This window comes from Columba livia, chromosome 1, assembly GCF_036013475.1.
Source record: "Columba livia isolate bColLiv1 breed racing homer chromosome 1, bColLiv1.pat.W.v2, whole genome shotgun sequence".
Lineage (NCBI taxonomy): Eukaryota > Metazoa > Chordata > Aves > Columbiformes > Columbidae > Columba > Columba livia.
Genome location: NC_088602.1, coordinates 1,771,306 through 1,798,268, shown reverse-complemented (window position 1 = coordinate 1,798,268; position 26,963 = coordinate 1,771,306). Strand labels below are relative to the sequence as shown.

The 26,963-nt window shown below is 47.3% G+C and overlaps 1 protein-coding gene across 1 annotated transcript in view; it reads left to right on the top strand.

The window, feature by feature from the left end:
- Positions 1–8,291: 8,291 nt before the first annotated feature.
- The window catches only part of LOC102098090 (disintegrin and metalloproteinase domain-containing protein 20), a 32,007-nt gene continuing 13,335 nt past the window's right edge, over positions 8,292–26,963 (top strand). Inside the window, exons 1-16 of the mRNA XM_065049647.1 lie at positions 8,292–8,475; positions 9,388–9,485; positions 10,834–10,916; positions 11,090–11,154; positions 11,252–11,330; positions 11,855–11,931; positions 13,185–13,380; positions 16,281–16,352; positions 16,450–16,521; positions 17,382–17,551; positions 18,336–18,411; positions 19,063–19,217; positions 19,487–19,655; positions 22,799–22,891; positions 23,774–23,966; positions 26,077–26,182. Of these exons, the coding sequence (XP_064905719.1) occupies positions 8,297–8,475; positions 9,388–9,485; positions 10,834–10,916; positions 11,090–11,154; positions 11,252–11,330; positions 11,855–11,931; positions 13,185–13,380; positions 16,281–16,352; positions 16,450–16,521; positions 17,382–17,551; positions 18,336–18,411; positions 19,063–19,217; positions 19,487–19,655; positions 22,799–22,891; positions 23,774–23,966; positions 26,077–26,182 (1,883 nt within the window). The 5' untranslated portion in view covers positions 8,292–8,296. The remainder of the gene's footprint in view (positions 8,476–9,387; positions 9,486–10,833; positions 10,917–11,089; positions 11,155–11,251; positions 11,331–11,854; positions 11,932–13,184; positions 13,381–16,280; positions 16,353–16,449; positions 16,522–17,381; positions 17,552–18,335; positions 18,412–19,062; positions 19,218–19,486; positions 19,656–22,798; positions 22,892–23,773; positions 23,967–26,076; positions 26,183–26,963) is intronic.

The following is a 26,963-nucleotide window of genomic DNA, read 5'->3' as shown; positions in this document are numbered from 1 at the left end:
GCTTATACTGGAACTTATACCTTTTGAGACACGTCTGATTTTTTTCTAAGATTAACATACTGAAATATGTGTCTTTCCTACAGTGCCCATTTAAAGGAGCCTTTAAAAGCTCATTTAAGGTGTTGGGGTGTTGGGGACTGCAACAGGGATGAGGGAAGGCTTGGGCTCTCTCCTCACTCATTCTTGCACTGACATTTTTAACTTGAGACACTAAATCAACCCAGATTCAACCCATTATCTTGATAGCCCATGTGCAGCTAGTCTGTGTTTCCATTTTCCATCTTAATCCTCCTGTGTCCAACCTTCAAAGCTCTTGGCTGCCCCAGCCAACGGGGTTGGAGAGGAGACTCTGCCAGGTGGGCAAAGAGGTGACATGGCCACTCTCCTGCACTGTCTACCATCAAAAATGCACAGTAAATTGGGAATTAATTAAAAGAGAGTTAAGGAAGAGTTCATCTCAGCTGTTGATTTTGGTGGAAGATGCTGTCAACAAAATGTTCTTGAAACATCTAACTTTTCCCACTACATTGAGTCCCTAACATGCAGAGATTGGATCTGGGGAACAATTTCTTCCCCAAAGGGCTGTGGGGCATTGGAACAGGCTGCCCAGGGCAGTGCTGGAGTCACCAGCCCTGGAGGGTTGGACAGATGGACATGAGGTTCTCAGGACATGGGGCAGTGCCAGGGGTGGGGAACGGTTGGACTCGATGACCTTTTCCAACCAAAATTATTCTATCTTCTCTATGATGAATGTGTGAGCAGGACCTGCAAGCTTCTAGGAGTCCTTGAAGGCACTACCACAGCATCATCTTGGTTAGCTAAACATGTTCACCACACTCAGGCATAGCTTCTTGCTCTAAATGAGGAGGCCCCATGGGATCCAGACAGAGACCAAAAGATGCCCATCTGTTTGTAAGCACAGGAAAACTCAGCGCTGATTGCCTGGTAACAAGAGGGGAGAGCTGTACACATGTCAACAAAGAGGTTGCCACCAGAGATCTTGCAGACACACTAGCAAGAACACCAAGTTGAGATGCTTTAAGAGCTTTTGCGGCACCAGGACATCTCTAATGACCTTTGGACACTTCCAGAATTACTGTGTGGTACCATGGATCATTTAAAATACTTTTCCTTGGTCCCAACTTGCGTAGACTGTTGCCTTAGGGTCCAGGAAAGCTGACATCTCCTTGCAGCATGAAGCTCCATCACTTCTAGTTGGACTAGAGGAGAGTTTTCAGCTGAAATCTCCTCCTGACAAAGCACATAGCCACAACAAGCCATTCATAATGAACAGTTAAATGTTCTTTTTTTATTACTCTCACTGTTAAAAACTTAAAGCTTATTTCCACTTTGATGTTACTCATTACTAGCCATAAGATTGTTTCATTTTTTTGTCTGACACCAGATCCCTGTTGCTCATATAAATTCCTGTATGAGATGATCAAACTCTTCCTTATGAGACGAGCGCCCAGAGGCTCCCACTGTAACACAGATTTTTCCAAACTTTTAACCATTGCTGTGATATTTCTGCCAACCCCCTTTATGTTTTAACATTCTTCTTGGAGGATAATCATAAAAACTCGGCTGCACCATCATCAAACAGAAATTATCACTACCTAATGCTTCCAGCATTCCCCTCCTGACATATATATCACATTGTTTTGCTTCTCCAACAAGTCATTTTGCAGAGACAAGTGTTCCCAAGTTCAAGAGGCCTAAATATATGAATTTGAACTACTATTTTGATTGCATGGATTTTTTCCAAGCTCCCCGAGGATGGGAAGCAGCTGGCGTGATGCAGAGCTTGGAATTGTGAAGGTGCTTCACACACAGGGGTATCCCCCAACCCATCAGGGCTTGCACCCCTTTTTCAATCACAGTGCAGAAACTCCTCCCAAAGCCCTTGGATGGGGCACTGGAAAGGGGTTCAAAATCCATCACAGTCCAGAGGAAGAGGGAGCATGGTATATCACGGGATCACAGAATCATTTTGGTTGTGAGAGACCCTGAAGATCATTGAGTCCAACCACAACCCAGCCCCGGCACTGCCCCATGTCCTGAGAACCTCATGTCTGTCTGTCCAGCCCTCCAGGGGTGGTGACTCCAGCACTGCCCTGGGCAGCCTGTTCCAATGCCCCACAGCCCTTTGGGGAAGAAATTGTTCCTAAATCCAACCTCAACCTCCCCTGGCGCAACTTGAGGCCGTTTCCTCTGCTCCTGGCGCTTGTTCCTGGGGAGCAGACCTGATCCCCCCTGGATCCAACCTCCTTTCAAAATTAAACCATGGAGAAAGGACACTTTTTGGGTTTTCACCATCTCCAGCGTGTAGGATGTTACCAACTGCCATAAAAATCCCATGGTGGTCTTGGGTGATGTCCTGTAACCACCAGCTGCAGTGGGAAATCAGCCACCGTAGCCACCAGGGTGAGATGCTGAGACCCATGAGCAGCTCCGCTGCTCCTCTTCCAGCATCCGTGGGCAAACTGGGGTGAAAAACAAAAGTAAAAAATGAACACCACTCGTTACTTCTTAGAAATTTGTTCCATTGTAAGGGAATATGTCTCCCGTGGGCTCTGTGTCCTTCACAGGAGCCATCTCCAGGAGCTGCACTCAAGCAACCACTGCTCCAGCACCTGTGGAAATTATCAATATAAAGACGTTACTAGGACTTCTGTCCCCCCTTGCACGTTGTAATATTGCTGGGGCTCAGCCTTGAGAAGGAGGAAACCATCCTAGGAGCTCCTGAGAAGCCTGCAACAAGAGAAAGACCCCTAATGCAGCACCTCGTTGACACCACAACTATACAAATAAAGGAAATCCACCCAAAAATGTTGTATATAGTTTTCAAATAGATTTTGGAAAAATTCTACAATGTGAGCTGTTTGTTTGCTTTGAGAACCTGGACTTTTTATCCGGGCAAAGCCTCATGCTGTTGGTGGCTCAAGAGAGAAGCAAAGACCTCGGCTGGCACATCACATCTGCATTCAAGGGCAAGATTGGAGCAGGCGGGGTAGAGAAGCTTGCAGCAGACATCCAGAATAACATTACAGCAAATAACTACCCAGATAGGATGCTAAAGCCTTCTCTGCTTCCCTCATTCATCACATTTGACAATATAATAATTTTGCCTAACAGCTAGGAACCATTTCCAGCTAATATTATTTGTTATCTGCTGCAATAGCATTATACTAATATCCAGAGGGTCATGCAGCTGCCTTTTTACAAGACATTGTATTCACATAATGCATTTTCTGCTCCAAAACTTCATCTCAGTTTTATAAGAAACAGCAAAATAAATAAGAATTACATCGAGCAGAAGAACCTGCAGACGCTGAGCGCCAGTTTTCCAGTACATCTGGGTATTTCTGAGCCATGAGATGCAGTCTGGTTATGAATATGAACCCCCAAGTCCTTCCCATACGCAATTTGTACATCAGCCAGACATCCAAATGCCTAATTTTCTCACCTAATGCTCATTATTGTCCTTAAATTACTCCGGTGCTCTCCACCTCTCCTTTGGGGATGTCAGGCCAGCTTCTCCAGTCTCTCCACATCTCAGACTGCTCTCCTTTCTCAACAGAAATCTCACAGGAAAACCATTCTTTGATTTTTTTTTCTCATTTTGAACCAGAAAATTGAATCAAATTATGTCCAGTTTTGCATCCGTATAATAATTTATGCACCCCAAGGAGCTTATCAGTGCCCACATTCACCTGCTGGTCTCCCTTCCATCGTGAGAGCTCTCTCCCCATTGACTTGCTGTTGCTCCTTCATGCCTGAGATGTCCTTCCCAAGTGGGTCATGAGCTTATATGTTGTGCAAATTACATACACATGGATGCGAAGCAAAGGCCAGATTGTTTCAAGTGTCGTTACAATAAGAGCTTGAAATAATATGAGCTTATGTAATCTATTTTGCAATTGGAATTCTACGTAAAGTTATTGTAAAAGCACATAATCCTTTTCCACGGTTCCTTGATGTTCACCATTGAACACAAGGCCTTCAAAATACGTTTGTTTTCATTCTTTTTTGGTGTGGTTTGTCAGTTTTTACAGGGTGTGAAGAGAAATCTTATTTTACCCACTGCAGTGCTCCATGGAGAAGGTACACAAGGGGACCCCCACCCACGTCCTTATCCCCTGGAAAAGCACAGGGCTCACTGGGGTCACTCAAAAGCCTCCAAAGAAACCCTTGGGTGTTGCAAGTGACACCCTGTTACCCCCAGCTGATGTCCCCTCTTCTCCATCCATCAGGGCCAAGACCTCCAGCTGAGCTCCTCCATAGCCAATGAGACATAGAATCATAGAATTGCAGAATGGTTTGGGTTGAAGGGACCTTCCCAGCTCCCCCAGTGCCCCCCCTGCCATGACAGGGACATCTTCACCAGCTCAGGGTGCTCAGAGCCCCGTCCAGCCTGGCCTGGGATGTCTCCAGGGATGGTTCATCTACCACCTCTCTGGCGAACCTGGGACAGGCTCTCACCACCCTCAGGGACAACAATTTCTTCCTCATGTCCAGCCTGAATCTCCCTTCTTTAGTTTCAAACCATCACCCCTTGTCCTGTCACAACAGGCTCTGCTCAAAAGTCTGTCCCCATCTTTCTTCTCAGCCTCTTTTAAGTACGAAAAGGCCGCAATAAGGTCTTGTATCGTGTATTTCTCCGTGTGGGTTGGTCTGTACCTGGAAATGTTTGTGGTCTCCAAGGTGACCATACTGGACACTTCTTCTCTCCGTAAAGCAGATCAGTTCTGGTCAGCTCACAAGGGATCTTGCTGCAGCATCACAGCAGGGAATTACAAAGCCGTGAGGTTTCTGAGGCTGTTCATAGGTTGAAAAGGCAGGGAAATCTGGGTCAGAAATGTCACAACGTCTGCAGTAGAGCGGTACATTTTAATTTTTATTTTTAATATAATAAAAATCAAACTGCAGGTTAAGAAGTGGGTGCCTCTGCAGGCAAACCCCCAGTCATGTCACTTCTCCGCTTGGCAGAAGACCCAGAAACTGGAGAATGAACATTTTTTTTGGTGCTTTAGCGCCATTCTTCATCGTTTGCACCAACAGTGAAGCACTTGGTGACGCAGATAACTGTTTTTATCCCCACTGCTTTTTTTTGCACAGATTTCTCTGCTTTTGACGGCATCCCTTCACTCCTGGAGAGACACATGACATTTGTTGTGCATTTATCACGCTGGGAGACTCTGAAATAGTCAAGGGAGGTGGAGAAAGGCTTTTTTTGTACACAGAAGAAGAAGAGCCTTATGGTCCAAACCCTGGGGAGCCCGGGGAACAGCTGGGAAGTCACTGCTTTACCGCAGCTTCCCTCTTGATTGGTTTTCTTCACCATTTCTTCCTCAAAAATCTGCACAGCAGCAAACACTGCCAGCAGCCCAGTGTCCTTCAGAGTCTGCTGGTGCTCATAGACTCACAGAATCATTTTGGTTGGACAAGCCCCTCAAGATCATAGAGTCCAACTGTTCCCCCAGCCCTGGCACTGCTCCACATCCCTCAGAACCTCCTGTCCGTCTGTCCAGCCCTCCAGGGATGGTGACTCCAGCACTGCCCTGGGCAGCCTGTTCCAATGCCCCACAGCCCTTTGGGGAAGAAATTGTTCCCCACATCCAACCTCAACCTCCCCTGGCGCAACTTGAGGCCGTTTCCTCTGCTCCTGGCGCTTGTTCCTGGGGAGCAGAGCCCGACCCCCCCTGGCTCCAACCTCCTTTCAGGCAGCTGCAGAGCTGTCGATGTGTGAAGCCAAACAGGACCCTTGCAATGACCTCCCCAAGCCCCATCTTTTTTAATAGCAAGAACTGAAAGATTTGGTTCATTGTGAGAAACTGCACATCTGTTTCTACTTCTCCCTTCCCTTGGGGTGTGCAGAGCTCAGCTCAAGTGACTTGACCAGGGGCCTGGACCAGATGACCTCCAGTGGTGCCTTCCAGCCTCAGCCAGCCTGTGGGTCTGTGATTCTGTAGCTTCTGGGGGAGATACTTGCTCTGGGTCCTCAGCACAGGACACACATGGACCTGCTGGAGAGGGGCCAGAGGAGCCACAGTAATGATGCGAAGCTGGAACAGCTCTGCTGGGAACAGGCTGAGAGAGTTGGGGTGTTCAGCTGGAGAAGAGAAGCTCCGGGGAAACTTTAGTGCAGCCTTTCTGCATTTAAAAGGGGCCGATAAGAAAGATGGGGATGGACTTTTGAGCAGGGCCTGTTGTGATAGGACAAGGGGTGATGGTTTTAAACTAAAGGAGGGAGGTTCAGGCCGGACATGTGGAAGAAATTGTTGCCCCTGAGGGTGGTGAGAGCCTGGCCCAGGTTGGCCAGAGAGGTGATGGATGAACCATCCCTGGAGACATCCCAGGCCAGGCTGGACGGGGCTCTGAGCAACCTGAGCTGGTGAAGATGTCCCTGCTCATGGCAGGGGGGGCACTGGGCGAGCTTTAAGGTCCCTTCAACCCAAACTATTCTATATTTCTATGAAATTGCTAAGCCCCCATAGTACTTTGTGCTTGCGTATATTTGAAATGTGTCTGTGGTTTCATTCCTCTGCTTGACAGATTCACTCCTGTTAGTTTGATTTTCTGATCTGATTTATCAATTAAAATGCAATATTGCCTTTGGCCATAGACTGGAGAGGTGGAAATGCAAGGACACTGTCTTTGATAGAGCATATTCTTATTTCTAGTTTTAGGAGTAGCTGCCCAGCTTATATGTAAATTATACTCACTAAAATTTATCAACTTCATTGCTAAGGAAGGAGAATGAAAGTGAATTTAAGACAACATCTAGGGAAAGTACTTTAGCCCTTGGCATGAAGACCATTGTATTTGCTGAGTGTGGGTTGAACAAAAGGGTAACTGTGGCTTTGGCTCGTCCTGCAGAGCAGGAGAATCATCCACATGACATGCACCAATTTGCTTCTTGTTAGAATGACAATCTATGGATGTTCACATCCAAGAGGGATTCAGGTACCTGTGACTGGACACCCACTTTTCCAATCCTTACCAGTAGCACGTGATGTCTCCTGCCTCCTGTCCTCCTCCCAGTTCTCTCCAGTCCCTGTGGGCACCTGGTGGGACAGCCAGGGCTCAACCAGCATCGACCCTGTGAGCCCAGGCAGCAGGAGGGATGGAGAAGAGGAGCAGCAAACATCAAATTTGCAGATGACTCCAAGCTGAGTGGTGCAGGTGACACACCTGAGGGATGGGATCCATCCAGAGGGACCTGGACAAGCTTGAGAATGGGACCCATGTGAACCTCATGAGGTTCAGCAAGGCCAAGTGCAAGGTCCTGCACCTGGGTCAGGGTAACCCCCAGTATCAATCCAGGCTGGGGATGGAGGGATGGAGAGCAGCCCTGAGGAGAAGGACTTGGGGGTGCTGGGGGTGAAAGATTGGCCATGAGCCGGCAACGTGTGCTTGCAGCCCAGAAATCCACCCGTGTCCTGGGCTGCATCCCCAGCAGCGTGAGCAGCAGGTGCAGGGAGGGGATTCTGCCCCTCTGCTCCGCTCTGGTGAGACCCCCCTGCAGTGCTGGTCCAGCTCTGGGTCCTCAGCACAGGACACACATGGAGCTGCTGGAGAGGGGCCAGAGGAGCCACAGGAATGATGCGAGGCTGGAACAGCTCTGCTGGGAGGACAGGCTGAGAGAGTTGGGGTGTTCAGCTGGAGAAGAGAAGCTCCGGGGAGACCTTAGTGCAGCCTTTCCAGACTTAAAAGGGGCCGAAAAGAAAGATGGGGACAGACTTTTGAGCAGGGCCTGTTGTGACAGGACAAGGGGTGATGGTTTTAAACTACAGGAGGGAGATTGAGGCTGGACATGAGGAAGAAATTGTTGGCCCTGAGGGTGGTGAGAGCCTGTCCCAGGTTGTCCAGAGAGGTGGTGGATGAACCATCCCTGGAGACATCCCAGGCCAGGCTGGACGGGGCTCTGAGCAACCTGAGCTGGTGAAGATGTCCCTGCTCATGGCAGGGGGGGCACTGGGGGAGCTGGGAAGGTCCTTCAACCCAAACTATTCAGTGATTCATCGCGCTTTGTCTCCTCTGCTGGGGATCACTGAAGGGCTCCCAAAGGGCTGATGTCTCCCTTTATTTTTTTGTCTTCCCTCTAAATTTCTGTACTTCACCTCTGCTTCGCACTCATGCCCTCAACAGCATTTCTTTAATGCCTTTACCAGAGGAGTGACAGGCAACCCCGGTATCCGGGAGCCTCCATCACAGGAGGAGCCACACCATTCCTGGGTGGCACATCCAGGAGAAGACCCTCATGCTGTGGGCAGGAGAAGGGCTGAGCTTGGCCATGACCCCCTCATCCAGCACCATGGCCCTGGAGGGAAGGAGAAACAGCAACAACGTGCCATGCAGCGTTTTCCGTTTAAACGCGGTGATGGGAAGAACGACGGTTTCAGCATTAACGGCTTCTGATCTCTGGAATTCAGTTACGTGCTGGTTGGAAAAGCAGAGGCCCAGGGGCACGAGGTGCTGGATGCCAGCAGGGGGACTGAGGTTGAGGTGGGACAGGGAGGGTCAGGAGGGGAGAGGACAGGAGGGAACAAAACGAGTGGCAGGATGAAGAGGGATGGTGGCAATTGGAAGTGGGACTGGGGTGGTGGGAGGTGGCGGAACAGGCCCAGGTGGAAGCTGGAGGAGGAATGGGGAATGGGGAATGGGGAATGGGGATGGGATGAGATGGGATGGGATGGGATGGGATGGGATGGGATGGGATGGGATGGGATGGGGGAGATGGGGATGGGACGGGGTGGGATGGGATGGGATGGGATGGGATGGGATGGGATGGGATGGGGGGGACAGGGTGAGATGGGACGGGGTGGGACGGGATGGGATGGGATGGGATGGGGGGGGATGAGATGGGTTGGGGTGGGGTGGGTTGGGGTGGGGTGGGGTGGGGTGGGATGGGATGGGATGGGATGGGATGGGATGGGATGGGATGGGGATGGGATGGGGATGGGTGGCAGTTGGAGGAGAGAGGGAAATAGAGGGAAGGGGAAAGCAACAGAGGGGAGGGATGGCCAGTAGAAGGACATTGGGTTGGTGGGAGGTGACAGATGGACCCCAGGTGGCAGTTGGAAGGTGGCAGGACAGGGCTGGGTGGCATGAGGGTGAGGTGTCGGGGTGGGGGCAGGACATGGTGGCCCCCGGTGCCAGCTGGTGCTACAGGAGTGGAGCTGGATGAGGGCAGAGCTGGGAACTGGGTGCTGGAGGGTCTGGTGGCACTTGGGGACCCCAACAAGGGACCAAGGGAGACGGCGAGTGGGGTCTGGTGGCTGCTGAGGTGGGTGGGATGGGGTGGTGGGGATGGAAATAGGGTGATGACCCCCCAGGGTGGGCTGAGGCGGGGGTGGGGGCTACGCTGATGGAGTGTCCCCACAGGGCTGGCCTGGCCTGGAGGGACACAGGGATGGGGACAGGGAGCTGCCCACCCCAAAGGGGTGTGTGGGTCATGATACTGATCCTGCTGCTCTGTCCAGGTGAGGGACAGGGATGGGGAGATGGAGAAGGGATGGGGGACCCCAAAGGATGGGGTGGAGGGCCATGGAGGGGATGTGGGTGGAGGGAGGTGGGATGAGGAGTGGGGGATGGAGTACACGGGCTGGAGGATGGGGACATGGTGGGGGACATGGGGGACAACGCGGGGGGGATGTGGGATGTGGAGGTGCAGGGTGGGGACATGGGCTGAGGGACAGGGGTTTGGGAACCTCAGCTGGGGGAAGATCCCCCTTGCACTGGGCACTGGGGAGGCCAAACCTCGAATCTGGGGGCAGTTTTGGGCCCCTCACCTCAGGGCTTAAAATGGCGGCCTCAGGGGAACCAAAATCCCCTCAGACACAAAATGGCGGCCCCAGGGGCACCAGAATCACCTCAGGGCTCAAAATGGCGGCCAGAGGGATGGCGGGATCACCTCACAAGAAAGGCCTTGAGGTACTGGAGTGAGTGGAGAGAAGGGAATGGAGCTGGTGAGGGGCTGGAGCACAAGTGTGATGGGAGCTGCTGAGGGACCTGGGGTGTTCAGCTGGAGAACAGGAGCTGAGGGGAGACCTTCTGATCTCTGAACTGCCTGAAAGGAGCTTGGAGCCAGGGGGGGTCGGGCTCTGCTCCCCAGGAACAAGCGCCAGGAGCAGAGGAAACGGCCTCAAGTTGCGCCAGGGGAGGTTGAGGTTGGATGTGGGAACAATTTCTTCCCCAAAGGGCTGTGGGGCATTGGAACAGGCTGCCCAGGGCAGTGCTGGAGTCACCATCCCCGGAGGGTTGGACAGACGGACATGAGGTTCTCAGGGCAGTGCCAGGGGTGGGGAACAGTTGGACTCGATGATCTTGAGGGGCTTTTCCAACCAAAATGATTCTGTGATTCTAAGACAGGGTCAGTGACACAACCTGCAGCATAGGGGTGGAGGATGAAGATGAAGGATGCAGGAGCAGGGATGAAGATGGAAGATGCAAAGGCAGGGATATGGGTGTGGGATGCAGGCTATCAGGATGCAGGATGGGGATAAGCACAGAGGGACACGGTCAGGGGGATGCGTGTTGGGCTCAGGATCTTGTAATTACACAAGTTATCTCATTTTTCCCCTTGTTAAAAAATGTTCTCCAGAGTTTCTTGTATCCTCAGCTTCGTTAGGAACCATCACTAAGAGCAGAGAGCTGCTCAACCACCTCCTTCACACCTCTCATTGAAGACAGATGGACTCACAAAATCCAAACAGGCCAAATTTTTCATATTTCCACTTAAAATCCTCCTTCTGCAGTCCGGGGGAGGGAAATCCTTCATTGTCTTAAATTACTAATGCCCTTTTTCCCTAAATGTAGAATCTCTTTCAGGTTTTACCGAACCATTGAGAATCATCTACTCAGAAATCACGGTACCCAGGCTGCTGGAGACAAAGGAACAGACCTTCCCCAAGGTCATTTGGTTTTTAGGAAACGCTTATTTGGCCACGGGTCTGGACCACGGTGTCATGGGGGGGTGGGAAAGGGTGAACAGGGCGAGGAGACGGCTCCGGCTCCCCAGCCAAAATCAGCCTGTAAATAGCATTGCATTAATTTCTGAAATTAATCAGCGCCTCGGCCATTCCAGGTGGACACGTCCTATTTAATAACGGCAGAAGGAAACCACCACATCGTCCATCTAACGAGGGCAAAGTGAGGCTCTTCCCCAGCTCTCCCTCCTTAATTTTAGTACAGGGACATAATGGGGAATTAATGGACCCACGTTGGGGATTTCTGTTTTACTTCTCAGAAATTTGATAGCCAAGGACATCCCAGTTTTCACGTATAGTCCGGAGGGAAGGCTGATAACCGAGTTTCCCTATATTCAGGTAAATTTAGATGTCTCTCAATAATGTACCAATAGGCAGAACCAAGTAACACTCGTCCTCATTCGAATATACCAGTGGAGCTAAGTGAGGGACCATAGAATCATTTTGGTTGCAAAAGACCTTTAAGATCATCAAGTTAACCCAACACTGCCAAGGATGGCTTTCTGTGTCTAAAATATCCATTATTTTTGCACCATTTGTTTAAAAAAAGAAGGAAGAAAACTGTATGGGGACTAATAAAAACTGGAAAAACAATTCCACATTCACCAGCACACTTGGTTTCCCTTTCACACTATTAAAGGTCTTAATTTTACTCCATCATGAGAAAAATCAAGAAATCACAAAATGCCCCCCTAAAAATTAATTATTATCCAATTATGAGTGCTTAAGCTCCTGGGTTTTGGGTTTTTTTTTTACCAAATAACCCTTCCAAAGTGCTGAAGGGCAGATTTGGGAAGGTTTTCTTTGTCTGTTTACTGATGAAGGGTATTTTTTTGACCTGAAGCCACTTTTGCCCCTTGCAGGACGACTGTTACTACGAGGGGTTCGTGGAAGGTTCCCCGGGATCCATCGTCTCCCTCAGCACGTGCTTTGGGATCAGGTAGGGATCTTCCCAGCCTTTCAATATCAAATTAACCACGATGGGGATGTATTTTTTAAAGCATGTAACCTCGATTCCGTGCACGACGCTTCCTGCTGCATCTCGCTATTAAAATTCAAATCTTCAGACACAGCTGAGATTATTTTATTTAGCATTGCAGATTTTACAGCGTTTCCACTATAGATTTTGAAGGCAGATATGAACATGAAAATGGAATTTTTAGCCACACAATGTGCTTTATATTCTTCTGGCAGCAGGTTTGACATGTCAAGACATCTCCAAGTTTTACTTTAAAAGACAGTAAACTAGACAAGAACTTCTCGACTTTCCTCTTCAGGTGCACTCCATAGCTGGGATATATTTATTTCTGATAGTAAAAGGTCTGAATATGAGACAGAAAGCATATCTGAGCTACATTTTTTTAATAAATAGTAGTAAGTTTGGAAATGCTTCATTTTATTTTGTATTATTTTCACCGGCTTTGGTGGAAGGAAATTATCCAGCCTTCCATGCAGCCATCCATTATTTACAGCATCCAGCAGAAATGCCCACGTTTTCCTATCATGGCACACAAACCAGTAATTACAAACATTTCAAGGAGTAAATAACTCAAACTCCGGCAAAACTACGATCCATTGATCCATTAGATGACCACGCATGAGGTTTGAGATTGGGTAGAACCACCTGCACTCAAACAAAACACTCCAAAAGGTCTCTGAATTAAGCAAATTTGTTTAGGCTGCGAACTTATTAGCAGACGCAGCCAATGTAGCTGGGGTGTCTGCAATCAGATCTTCATATGGATGTTCCTTCAAGGGCTGTAGCATGGAGCTTTTATTGCCTTCTCATTTTCATTTAATACATGGAATTCATCTGTAGCTTCTTTTTCCCAAAGCTGCATGACCACTTTTTCAAGGCTGAATCCTAAACCTTGGCCGTGACACTTTTTCTGTTCATAGAAGATCTTTTAGGTGAGCTCCTTGTGTCTTCTCAATGGATCGCTGCCCATGGGAACAGTGGTAGGAAAGAGCTGAATCTTCCCTTATCTTCCCTGTCAAAACAAACAAACAAACAAAAAAAACACATAAAATATCCCTGATCCAATATTCCTGAAGCCCAGAGGAGTCTCCTGGGGTTGCACAGGGCTGCCCTGAATCTCCAGCATCATGCACTTTGCTTCCTTATTTACTAAATAATTTAAGAAGCCATTTGGTTCTCGTCTCTTACTGACTCCCCTGTTTGAAAATCCGCAGCGGCGTGTTGCAAATTGGAGATCTGTGGTACGAAATCGAGCCCGTGGAGAATTCCTTGACGTTTCAACACCTCATTTACCGGAGGGCGCTGGAAAATGGCTCAAGCGGGTTGTGCCAAGTGGCCGAAGAACACAAGGCCCACCTGCCTGAAGACGGAGAATTCGCCAATGGGAGTCGTAAAATCGTCTTTGCTGACGTAAGGACACCCCAGTTACTCATGTTGATGTTGCAGCCTTGTGTCTATATGTACAGTGTGTGTTAAATGCTGGAGTGATCTGACCACAGGGAAAATTCTTGTTGCATTTATGACAGCAGTTTCATAGTATAAAACATCTGCAGGTCTGGAAGCAAATAGGGTTTCTGTGTAGCAACCATGAGCAAGGTGCCTTCACATGGTATGGAAACTATAACTAGAGCCATGCCTAAGTGTCACACTGCAAAATTAAGACTGCGCTTTGTTTCTGGTGGCACGTTGGCACGTTTGGTGGCACGTTTGGTGGCACGTTGTCAGGTGCAGATCATCCCACCCTGGGTTGGATTCTCTCTTGATATCTCTTCCCACTTGCAAATTCATCTCACAAGCTCTAAAAGTTAAACCCAGGACTTTAAAATGGTGGTTGAAATGAAAGTGGAAGCGGCAAACATGATATTTTTTTAAGATGGCAATAAAGAGGGGAGTTGACACATGGTACTTCATTTAATGCATCTTTACATCTTGGTGATAAAGATCAACAACTGCTCTCTATCAGTCTTTAGTCAGTATTCACCTTACAGTAAGCAAACCTAAACTCTACTGCCCCACTTTGCTTAAATTACACACCAAAAAAAAACTTTAGTAACGTCAAAATGCAAAAATATGCTCATTCTTTGCTGTTCAGAAACAGTTTCCGTGTTTTCAAAGGAAATCAGGTTGTTCTGACATCATTTGATATTGGATATCACTGATGGGCTTGTTTTCAGAAGCGCCTCGGTTAGAGAAGCAGTTAATTTGCTTTGATTTGTGGATGCTTTCAGAGCTTGTGAGGACTTTTGTTGTGGCTGTTCCTGCTCTCCAATAAGCCAAGATTAAGTGTTATTTTTGTACCTGTGAGTGCAGATTATTTATGGTGACAGCCCGGCCTGTGCCAGCGTATTGTGATTGCATTCGGTGACAGAAATAAAGAGTGACACTCAGAGATGCTGCCGCCTGATAATAATACGAAGCATTTAGATGAAAGAATTACAGATCAGTTCCCATGGCGGAAATATAGTTTTATAAACTGCTGCAATTTCTCTAAATTTACTGAGAACCTGCCAGGGAAAGAGGATAATTTATAATAATAATTAAGTGGCATTTATTCAACAGAGAAAAGAGATGAATCCCCGTGCTTAGGTAAGATCATTTTTTTAGTCATGTATACTTCTGCAGCAGCCAAAACATTTAGAAAGTTGGCTTTCTGAGAGACGGAAACTCGTTCTCCAGTCTTCTACCACCAAAACTCCTGGGAACTACTCAAGAGGTGTTTGTAGGGTCAGACTCTTTTTCTCTTGGTTATTTAACCAAATCTGCAGATCCTGAATGCCCTCACAGTCTCTCTGTACACACAATTCCAGTATAAGTTGGGGAATGACCTATTAGAGAGCAGCATAGGGGAAAGGGACCTGGGGGTCCTGGGGACAGCAGGGTGACCATGAGCCAGCACTGGGCCCTTGTGGCCAGGAAGCCAATGGTACCTGGGGTGGGTTAGAAGGGGGTGGTCAGTAGGTCAGAGAGGTTCTCCTGCCCCTCTGCTCTGCCCTGGGGAGACCACACCTGGAATATTGTGTCCAGCTGTGGCCCCTCAGTTCCAGCAGGACAGGGAACTGCTGGAGAGAGTCCAGCGCAGCCACCAAGATGCTGAAGGGAGTGGAGCATCTCCCGTGTGAGGAAAGGCTGAGGGAGCTGGGGCTCTGGAGCTGGACAAGAGGACACTGAGGGGTGACCTCGTTAATGATTACAGATATCTAAAGGGTGAGTGTCAGGAGGATGGAGCCAGGCTCTTCTCGGTGACAACCAATGGTGTAATGGGTACAAACTGGAACACAAAAGGTTCCACTTAAATCTGAGAAGCAACTTGTTCCCCGTGAGGGTGGCAGAGCCTGGCCCAGGCTGCCCAGGGGGGTTGTGGAGTCTCCTTCTGTGCAGACATTCCAACCCGCCTGGACACCTTCCTGTGTAACCTCATCTGGGTGTTCCTGCTCCATGGGGGGATTGCACTGGATGAGCTTTCCAGGCCCCTTCCAATCCCTGACATTCTGGGATTCTGTGATTCTGTGTGTGATTCTGTGAATAACCCCCTAGATTACCCATTAATCAATGGCTACCAGCGATTAACGTGCTGGGTGTACAAAATGTTGAAGTCAGTGAGTCTTACTCAACCCACGACTGAGCACGTTGCGCTTAGAGTGGATTTAAATGATCTAACTGCCCGTGCACAGGTAAATGTGCAAAGGGCACAAGCAAAAAATACCAAAAAACTTATTTTTAGAGGCTGCTGGATGCCAGACACAGAACACGGTGCCTCTCACCATCTGCGTCTATCGGTGACCATGCTCCCATTTGCTGCATTATGCAGGTGTGATGGGCAAAACGAAGAAAAAATCAGTTATTTTTGTGCATTTCGCATGGCTTGAACTATTTCGCTTCAGGACCAGCTTTTATCTGTAATTATCTGCCTACCCTCCTGGTTTCTAGCATTGAGCTGCTTGATGCAGGCGGCTCGTGTTGAACCCCGCTCAGTTCTCCCTTTGACGCGGTTTTAGCGGTGCCAAGTTTAACGATTAAAATAAACGCCCTGAGCACGTGCACTCTGAGCTGATTTAACATGAGCAATGCCTGATAATCCCTCTGTTACCAAGAAAATCCCACTTACAACATTGTTCCATCTCAGTCTCTCTGCTCTCACCCTCATTACTCTCATTAACACTTCTCTTGTGCATAATTGCTCCGTGTTCTTGTACTTAAGGGAAATTCTGGATTAGTTTGTGTAACACCACCTTGGTTTTTTGCAATGTGGCATAATCTTCAAAGCTCCTGATTGTACCTAGATAATTACAGTGTGATTTGTTCACTTCCAGGATGTCCTTGATCCCCCCCTGGTTATGCCCACCAGATATTTGGAGTTGGCTCTAGTCACAAACAAAGAGCTGGTGAGCATCAGAAATCATCTCCACACTACAGTTGTGTAATATTTGGGGTGGTCCCTGGCGTATAATGTTGTAACGCAACCCTTCTTCCCTTTTTCAGTTCAAAGTTAAAAACTACAATGAAACCGAGATGCTACATATGTTCGTTTCCATCAGCAATCTCCTGAACACGGTGAGTTTTAATGAGGTGGTAATTATGACAGCCACTCTGCTCTACCCAATGGATGGACGTCCAACCAACTGCCCTGGGAAGACAAATGACCTGTGCGTGACTGCAGCTACTCTGCAGGCACCCATGTGTTCCTGAACACGATAAAACCCAATTTAACTGTTAAAAAATTGCTTTAAATATGAGTCAAGTCAGTTTAAAAATAGTTGTGAAATCATCCCTATAAAACAGTTGATTTGAAATATGCATTACTGTTACTAAATACTATCTGGTATGTCATTATGTAGTATGAGGAGCATGGAGGGTATTGTCTCTTCCCCCAAGTAACAAGCGCCAGGAGCAGAGGAAACGGCCTCAAGTTGCGCCAGGGGAGGTTGAGGTTGGTTGTGGGGAACAATTTCTTCCCCAAAGGGCTGTGGGGCATTGGAACAGGCTGCCCAGGGCAGTGCTGGAGTCACCAGCCCTGGAGGGCTGGACAGACGGACAGGAGGTTCTCAGGACATGGGGCAGTGTCAGGGGTTGGGATAATGGTTGGACTCGATGATGTGGAGGGTCTTTTCCAACCAAAATGATTTTATGATTCTATGATTATGACCTCCCTTTCTCTTCATCCTTTCCTTGCTCCGAGTCCTCCAAAACAGGACATGAGGTTTTCTCTTAGAGAATCATAGACCAACAGAACAGTTTGTGTTGGAGGGACCTTCCCAGCTCCCCCAGTGCCCCCCCTGCCATGAGCAGGGACATCTTCAGCAGCTCAGGTTGCTCAGAGCCCCGTCCAGCCTGGCCTGGGATGTCTCCAGGGATGGTTCATCCACCACCTCTCTGGACAACCTGGGCCAGTGTTTTACCGGAATTTCTCCCAGGTCTACAAGCCCATGAAGCTGCAGGTCGTCATCAGCGCGGTGGAGGTGTGGACCAAGGCCGACCAGGTGGCGACCACCCGCAGCCTGGCCGAGACACTGCAAGGATTTGCTGTGTGGTGCTACAAGGATGCCTTCGGTCGTATTAATTACGACCATATCCAGTTATTGATGTAAGAATCCTGCATTTTAATTACTCAGCTCATGTACCGGCTGTGGGGAGATAAGCAGGGAGCAAGAATTTTTTCATCTCTTTCTTCTTCTAACTTTTACATATATATGCTGATAAGTCTTTTGTCCTGGTGGTATCTAATGGGAAAAAAAAAGTAAGTACTGAATCAGTCCATGTACTAATCAGCTCATATTTGTCATGCAAATTGATACAAGAATTTGCTTTTCCCTTTCACTGTCCTCTTTTGTGCTTTTCCACACATGTACACACGCACTGTACAGCTCATTACCAATTTCTAATAGTTGTCTGTGACTGAATTATTTTAATTGCGTTTTTAGTTTTTACTCATTTTTGTGTAAACAAGCCACTCATTTTTTAGCTATAGTAATTAATTGTTATATGGTTTACAGCTCACTATGTCAATTAAACCTTTTTGCTAGGATGAGGGAGTTAATATTAAACTGCATTAAGCTCAATCACTTGTTTCACTCATTTGCTTATTAAGCCTTAGTGCCTTGTTATTGTTTTGTCCATTCCTTTTTCCTTTTCGGGGAGGGAAAGAAACCTTCCCCATAGTAAAAATATCTCTCAAAAATTATTGAATATGTAGTTTTTTTCAAATAAATATTTCAGGAGAAATGGGTGCCACTGGGTTTTTCTTCCAGAAAGGAGCTCCTTGTTACCCAAAAAAACACATTATTTTCCAGCTGTAATTCATGCGATGCATCCCGTTCTTGAGACAAAGCTGTTCTGCATTTCTTTAATGTTCGTATTTCCCCCTGCAGTGGTGAGTACGACGAGGAGCGGGGATTCGCCTGGAAAAGGTCCATGTGCCAGCTGAACTCCATGGGTGTCGTCTCGGTAAGTGGAGACCTGGCGGGTCTGCTGCCTGAAAGGAAAAGTAAATGTTTCGTATTCACGGTGAACCTTGGGAGTTAAATCTACTGTAGTCCTGGGCTATTTTACCAACTGGCAGGTAACACCTAAACTGGGTGTCAAAAGGAGTCGATGCTGGTCTTGGTTTTGCTGTCTTTTTAAAGATGGAATGGTAAAGGAATGATTCTCCAATGCTTCCCCAGACCAACTCTTTAAGGGTTCTTTAGTTCCCTTAATTGGCTGTTTGTCAGTGCGAGTCCCCAGCTGGCACAAATTTCACAATTACTGAGCAAAACATTGGGAGGGTTAATGGTTTTAAACTAAAGGAGGGGAGATTCAGGCTGAATATAATGAAATTGTTTCCCCTGAGGGTGGTGAGAGCCCGGCCCAGGTTGGCCAGAGAGGTGGTAGATGAACCATCCCTGGAGACATCCCAGGCCAGGCTGGACGGGGCTCTGAGCAACCTGAGCTGGTGAAGATGTCCCTGCTCATGGCAGGGGGGGCACTGGGGGAGCTTTAAAGTCCCTTCAACCCAAATTATTCCATGATTCCATGAAATCTACATCTGAAGTTCTCCACGTCAACACACGCTGACTTGAGACAACGCAGACCTCTGTTTTTCCTCCGTGACTGCAGTTTCCTGGCCACGACACCACCAGCAGCATGTTGATGCTCGCCCACGGGATTGGCCACAGCTTGGGCTTCAGCCACGACAACGCCAAGAAATTTCGTGGCCGATTCTGCAATTGCACCTGTTCCCAGACAGGATGCATCATGAGCACATCCCCAGGGTGAGCAAATCTTCTTCATCCCCCACTGAATCTTCTTCATCCCCCACTGAATCTTCTTCATCCCCTACACCACCAATGCTCACCCTTGCTTTGTGTACATGATCCTGATTCCCATATCCCTATAGATGAAAAAATTAGAGAAAAAATGCTTATTCCCCATAAAACTGCCCATATTCCTCTTTGCTAGTTAACTTATCTATTCTCGGAGCCCATCAATTACTTTATGTATACAACATGGTTATATATAATTAATATTTCTTTTCTTACAGAGATTGCTTAGCTTTCAGCAACTGCAGTATGGCAGAATATTACGACGAAGTGATAAGGAAAGATCTACCATGTCTACACAACATACCGTCTTTAAAGCCATTTCTTCTCGAAGCCTGCGGCAACGGTGTCTTGGATAAAGGGGAAGAATGTGATTGCGGCGTTGATGAGGTTACCAATTAAATATTTCACAGTGTTAGAGCAGTGTTAGCAAAATTGTGCTGGTTTTGCAACTGTAAAAGCTCAGTGACTCACGGGAAGAAACAAGCTTTGAAGTGTTACACATTCAAACGAGCCCACGGGTTCCCATTTCTGTGAACTCCTTTGAAGTGGGGATTTTTCTCAAATACGGCCTTATTTGTGGGCAAAATACGCATTATATGTGTAAATCTATGCAGAGAATATTTAGAAGTAAATACAGTTTTTCTTCTGTGGCTGTGGAGGGACCTTTTGTGGCAGATTATCTGCGAGCTAACAGTGGATTCTGATAAATAGTCGTGCTGCTGGGATGGAAATGAGACCTCCCTGTGCCTCATCCACATGGAACGGTGTGTTCTAGCTGTTCTAATCTTCGTAAAAATGAGGGGTCTAAAGGAAAGAAAATTATCTGATCAGTGCCACAAAGTGAGAGACTCTGCAGAAGTCTGTAAGTTGTTCTATATCCAAGAAAATTATGAGCATTTGCACCTTCTTGTCTATAAAAGAACTGGGCCCTTGTGGCCAGGAAGCCAATGGTACCTGGGGTGGGTTAGAAGGGGGTGGTCAGTAGGTCAGAGAGGTTCTCCTGCCCCTCTGCTCTGCCCTGGGGAGACCACACCTGGAATATTGTGTCCAGTTGTGGCCCCTCAGTTCCAGCAGGACAGGGAACTGCTGGAGAGAGTCCAGCGCAGCCACCAAGATGCTGGAGGGAGTGGAGCATCTCCCGTGTGAGGAAAGGCTGAGGGAGCTGGGGCTCTGGAGCTGGACAAGAGGACACTGAGGGGGGACTCATTAATGTTGACAGATATGCAAAGGGGCAGTGTCAGGAGGATGGAGCCAGGCTCTTCTCGGTGACAACCAATGATAGGACAAGGGGTAATGGGTACAAACTGGAACACAGGAGGTTCCACTTCAATATGAGAAGCAACTTGTTCCTGGTGAGGGTGGCAGAGCCTGGCCCAGGCTGCCCAGGGAGGTTGTGGAGTCTCCTTCTGTGCAGACATTCCAACCCGCCTGGACACCTTCCTGTGTAACCTCATCTGGGTGTTCCTGCTCCATGGGGTGATTGCACTGGATGAGCTTTCCAGGGCCCTTCCAACCCCTCACATTCTGGGATTCTGTGATTCTGTGATTCTCTGACAATGAGAGTTTTTCTATTTCTCTTCTTTATTCTGTTCTATTTACCCCCAAGTCAGGGAAATAAGTGCTCTTCTGAAGCACCCGCATGTTGGTATCTTTGCAGTTCTAAGTCCAGGATCCAGGCGGTTGTGACCGTTCGGAAACTTTGATGTTTTTTTCAGTGGAAACTCTTGTTTGCGTTCTGCGTAATCCGTATTTGCACAAAGCTTTGTCAAAACTCAGCCTTTGCACTGACCTTTCCCACATATACCCAGACTTGGACTGAATATCCTGCTCCTTGTTGGTGTAAATCATTCACCTGCTTTAAAAAATTATGCCAGAAGAAGCCAAATTCTACTACTTCCCTTCGTCTGCCTTTTGTCCTTCCCTTAACCATCCCAGACAAAGTTTGCACACCCCCACCTTCACCTCAAAACATTAGTTTTACACAATCCCACATTTTCTCTCAAATATCACACTATAAATTCCAGCCCTCTTCAAGAGACCCAAGAAAATCTTGTTTTCCATCAGCAATAACATCGCTGTTATCTTCTCTTCATCAACATGTGATCAATTAATTATTGTTCCTGTCCCCTTTCTTATGTTAAAAAGCCATTAACCAACTTTCCTTATAAAGCAGTTATGTCCCAGGTATCTTTAAAATGTGAGTAATTAATTATGCTTATGTGACAAAGTTCAGAGTCCAGCAGCCCCAGCACCTTGAATGATTTGGGGTTGGGAATCTGGAATTGTAAATAAATGGTGGGTTATCGCTGAAAGGGTTGAAAAAGGGAAGGAAATATATTATAGAAAGGGAGACTAATCTCTACCATTTTGCTCAGAAGGGTTACAAAGCATTCTGGAAACATTAATGAACTTGTTCTTAGAGATCCCTGTGAAGCAGATTGGCTGATTAACAGAGACGGAATCATTAGTGTAGAGGGAAAAATGCAAATTACAGAATCACAGAATTGACTGGGTTGAAAAAGACCTCAGAGATCATCCAGTCCAACCCTTGGTCCAACTCCAGCCCATTGACTAGATCATGGCACTAAGTGCCATGTCCAATCTCAGTTGAAAAACCTCCAGGGACGGCGAGTCCAGCACCTCCCTGGGCAGCCATTCCAATGCCTGACCACTCTCTCTGCAAAGAATTGCTTTCTCATCTCCAGCCTCAATTTCCCCTGGCAGAGTTGAAGCCCATGGCCCCTTGTCCTATTGCTGACTGCCTGGGAGAAGAGCCCAATCCCCACCTGGCTAGAACTGCCCTTCAGGTAGTTCTAGAGAGTGCTGAGCTCACCTCTAAGCCTCCTCTTCTCCAGACTAAACAAGCCCAGCTCCCTCAGCCTCTCCCCATAGGGCTTGTGCTCCAGTCCCTTCCCCAGTCTTGTTGCTCTTCTCTGGACCCGCTCCAGCACTTCAATCTCTTTCCTGAGCTGAGGGGCCCAGAACTGAACACAACACTCCAGGTGTGGCCTCCCCAATGCAGAGCACAGGGGAAGGATCACTGCCCTTGTCCTGCTGACCACGCTGGTTTGGATACAGGACAGGACACCATTGGCCTTCTTGGCCACCTGGGCACAGTGTTGGCTCATGTTGAGCTTCCTGTCCATTAGTCCCCCAGGTCGCTTTCTGTCTGACTGCTCTCCAGCCACTCTGTGCCCAGCCTGGAGCGCTGCAGGGGGTTGTTGTGGCCAAAGTGCAGCACCCGCCACTTGGCCTTGTTGAACTTCATCCCATTGGAATCAGCCCATTTTTCCAGTCTATCCAGACCCCTCTGCAGAGCCCTTCTGTCTACACGAGACGTATCACACCTCAATTCCCCCTCCAGAATGTCCCAAGTTCAAGGAGGAACAAAAACCAGATGTTTTTAATCTCTTAATTTCCTGTAATTCTGTGTCTCTTAAGATAGAGAAAAATATCCAAATATTACTTATTTCCACATTGTTATTTATTTCAAAATTATTATTTCTTTCCAAATAATTACTTACTTCCAGCGTTGCCTCCAAGAAGGATGCTGCGTCGCCTCCACCTGCTTGCTTGCTCCGGAGGCTTCTTGTTACAGAGGTGGATGTTGTCACAAATGTGAGGTAAGTTATAGCAGGAACAGCTGCTATTGACTTTGTAATGTAGGGTAAACTCATTATTTAATTGTTTTTTTCAAAGCTGTTACGTGTTATGATGTTTATTTCCTCTGTCTCTCAGTATATCTGGTCAGAAAATAAGCACAAACCTGACTGGAAACTGCTCACGCTGAGGTAGGAAACAAATAGTTTAGAAACACCAAAATTATGTCAAAAAGCATCAGCAGGAGTGGCAAAATGAGGGTGTAAAGACAGAATCAACAAAGCCAACACAAGCGCTGGTGTCACGGACCAAACGTCCGATGATTACAAGTCTGAATTAAAGGAATTTTAAAACCCCATTGATGATTTTGAGCTTTTAGGGAAAATACAGCAAGACGGTGTTTGTAGCGGCACTTCAGATTCAACCTGAAATGCACAGATTTTATAAAAAATATCAGCAATCACCATTTGTATGTCTCAGTCAGACAACAAGGACTTTACCTCCTTGCGCTCCCCTGGTCCTTATTGGAAATTCTAGTTGCTATTTTTCATCTTATGCTTTTGGGGCATTTCCCAAGATTTTGCCACAGGGGTTTAGAATGATAGAACAGTTTGTGTTGAAGGGACCTTCCCAGCTCCCCCAGTGCCACCCCAGCCATGAGCAGGGACATCTTCACCAGCTCAGGTTGCTCAGAGCCCCGTCCAGCCTGGCCTGGGATGTCTCCAGGGATGGTTCATCTACCACCTCTCTGGACAACCTGGGCCAGGCTCTCACCACCCTCACGGCCAACAATTTCTTCCTCATGTCCGGCCTGAATCTCCCTCCTGTAGTTTAAAACCAATAATATGGGCCAGGAAAAAAAAAAATAAATAAATAAAAACTCATTTTGTGGGTTTTTTTTATAGTTTCGGGCAGAAGGTAAAGTCTGCAGAGAGGCCATGGGTGTATGTGATCTCCCAGAGTACTGCAATGGCTCTTCGGCGCTCTGCCCCTCGGACGTGTTCAAGCAGGACGGAACCCCATGTGGTGACAACAACCGCTGCTACGACGGGACCTGCCACAGCCACGGGCAGCAGTGCAAAGCTCTGTTTGGCAAAGGCAAGTTATCCGAGGAACTGATGGATCATCTGGTTTGGGATAACACATCACCTCGTGTTTTCTCACCTTTCCCTGCTCTTTGCTTTGAAAGTCTCTTTTCATAGAATTGTGGCATAATAGAATCATTTCGGTTGGAAAAGATCATCAAGATCATGGAGTCCAACCATTCCCCCACCCCTGGCACTGCCCCATGTCCTGAGAACCTCATGTCCGTCTGTCCAACCCTCCAGGGATGGTGACTCCAGCACTGCCCTGGGCAGCCTGTTCCAATGCCCCACAGCCCTTTGGGGAAGAAATTGTTCCCACATCCAACCTCAGCCTCACCTGGCGCAACTTGAGGCCGTTTCCTCTCATCTTATCATTTATTACCTGGGAAAAGAGTACTTGCATGAAAAAATACTAAAGAATACTTTTGAAATACTCCATGATTTTATAACAATTTATATATATATATATATATATATAAAATCATAGAATCATTTTGGTTGAAAGAGACCCTCAGGATCATCGAGTCCAACCATAACCTAAGTCTAGCACTAAACCGTGTCCCTAAGAACCTCGTCTAAATGCCTTTTAAACCCCTCCAGGGCTGGTGACTCCAGCACTGCCCTGGGCAGCCTGTTCCAATGCCCCACAGCCCTTTGGGGAAGAAATTGTTCCTAAATCCAACCTCAACCTTCCCTGGCGCAACTTGAGGCCGTTTCCTCTTGTCCTATCACTTGCTATAGCATTGGACTCTATGTTCTTAAAGGGCTTTCCAGCCTAAATGATTCTGATTCTATATATCTATTTAGGGTAACGTAAAAGGCTTTTTTTCAGGCAGTAGTTGCTGCAGTGCTGCTCAGGAACATCCTGGTGTGCAATGGGAACAGCAGACCCAGACAAACCTCGTCCGTTTGCCAGCAGAGGGTCCCAGAAACATAAAGACGTGCTGGAAACTGCCGTTGAGATCGCTTTTATGCTTTTAAAAGCAACCACACCCTGTAATTCATGTACTTAAATCTCCCCCAGTTCAAACTTGCATTTTGAGTGCCTGCCCACATCCTCTTGCAGATTATTTCAGTTCCGGAGGAAGTCACCGAACTTCCCCCGTGCATGTGTCCCCAAGCTGCAGCAGATCTGTTCTGCACTCCCTCATTAGCGATACCAGTAACGACCATCACCATCTGAGCTTATTCATGAACATACGAGCTTTCTGTCAGTACGACCACAGTCCCACCACATTTACGAGAAGTTCGGAGTCTCTGGGAACACCTGCACACTAAGACGTTAGCATTTGTCATGAAAGTCATTGCTGGAAATGGCACGGATATTGATCAAGCAATATATTTTGATCAAGCAGAATATTTTTGTCACCATTTCTACCAAAGGAATTGTCACACGAGCATTTACACAGTTCTAATCTGGCCAAGAGTGATCTCGGCCACCTTTGAAGGACAGCAGGTTTTATTTTCAGAGCATTTTGGATGCTTTAAAATTTGTAAGTAACAACTAATGTGAGTCCTGCATTGACCACAGGCTCTTTTCCCTCACTGCTCTGTTATTCTTACACAACACTCAGTGAAAATAAGGATGTTCTGGAAAAAATCCGGAGTCCCCTGGTTTAGAAATAGTTCGGCCTTCCCAAAATCCAGATCTGTGCGCAGCTTCTAACAGGAATTACTGTTGCTAATGCTAAATATAATGGTGGTGACTCTGGTTTCAGGGTAATCGTAAGATATATTGACCTGTGTCACACAGCAAGTCAGACGTAAAGGAAAAAAAAACACATGTTGGGGAAAGATTTTAGGCTTTTAATCCAATTTTATGTTCCATGTTGCTCTGTATAAATGACCACGGTCCATTCTGATCACGGGCTGATCTCTTGGTGGCAAATCTGTTCATTTAGCCACTTCATTCTAACATTGATTATTCTGATGCAAAAGAGAACCAAAATAGGTGAAAAATATATATGTATATATTGCCCATAAAACATGGCAGGTCAAAAGCGAGATGCGGTTGAGCAGAACTTTATCTCAAACAGAAATACAAAAATCACCAGGGGGATTACGGGGGTGTTGATAGTCCCTGTCTCTCTGTGATCACCCCCATTTTCTGTGTCCCCCCCCAGCTGCCCAACCTGCCTCATTCAGCTGCTTCAGGGAAGTGAACATTCAAGGTGACCGGTGCGGGAACTGCGGCTGGAATGGGACGTACTACACCAAATGCCAGGAACAGTAAGTGTTACTGGTGGTTACTGGTGGTTAATGGTGGTTACTGGTGTCCCACTAGCTCAGGCAGGACTGGGACATCGCTCTTACGCATTGCTGTACATACATACAAACAAAACACCGTTTCTAAGACTTGAATTCAACTTGAATTTTTGTTGTTGTTGTTGTTGTTGTTGTTGAGATTAGGCACAAAAGAGGCAAAAATGGTATTGGGAAAACAGTGCAACTTTTTGTACGACTTGGAGGCTCTGCTAGGCTTCTCTGGTTGGTTTTCATAGGTGGGGTGATGATGATCTCAGCATTCCTGAGCAAGAACCTTTCTAACAGTCAAACAAAGCACGTGGCAATAGGAGGAATTTGAGGCAACGTTTCTTCAGGTTGGGATTTTCTTGCACTCCCAACCCAGAAAGTTAAGTGAGGAAGGTCTTCTTTTTATAGGAACTTAGAGATTTTTCTTCTTTGCTTGTCCAGAACAGCCTTAAATCTTATCTCCCAGCACGAATGGAAGTTCAGCTTTCCAGAGTAAAGGGTCAACCCATCACCAGGCGAGGGCTGCTTTTCCTCTTCCATTTGATGTGTACTCTAACCCTTTTTCTCCTTCAGCATTAATTCTTTTCACTTTGCTGCCATGTGTCGCAGTCACCAGTCGGTACATAGAATCACAAATCATTTAGGTTGGAAGAGACCCTCAAGATCATCAAGCCCAATTGTTAACCCGTTAACTCAATCCTGGCACTGCCCCGTGTCCCTGAGAACCTCATCTCAGCATCTGCTCGACCCCTCCAGG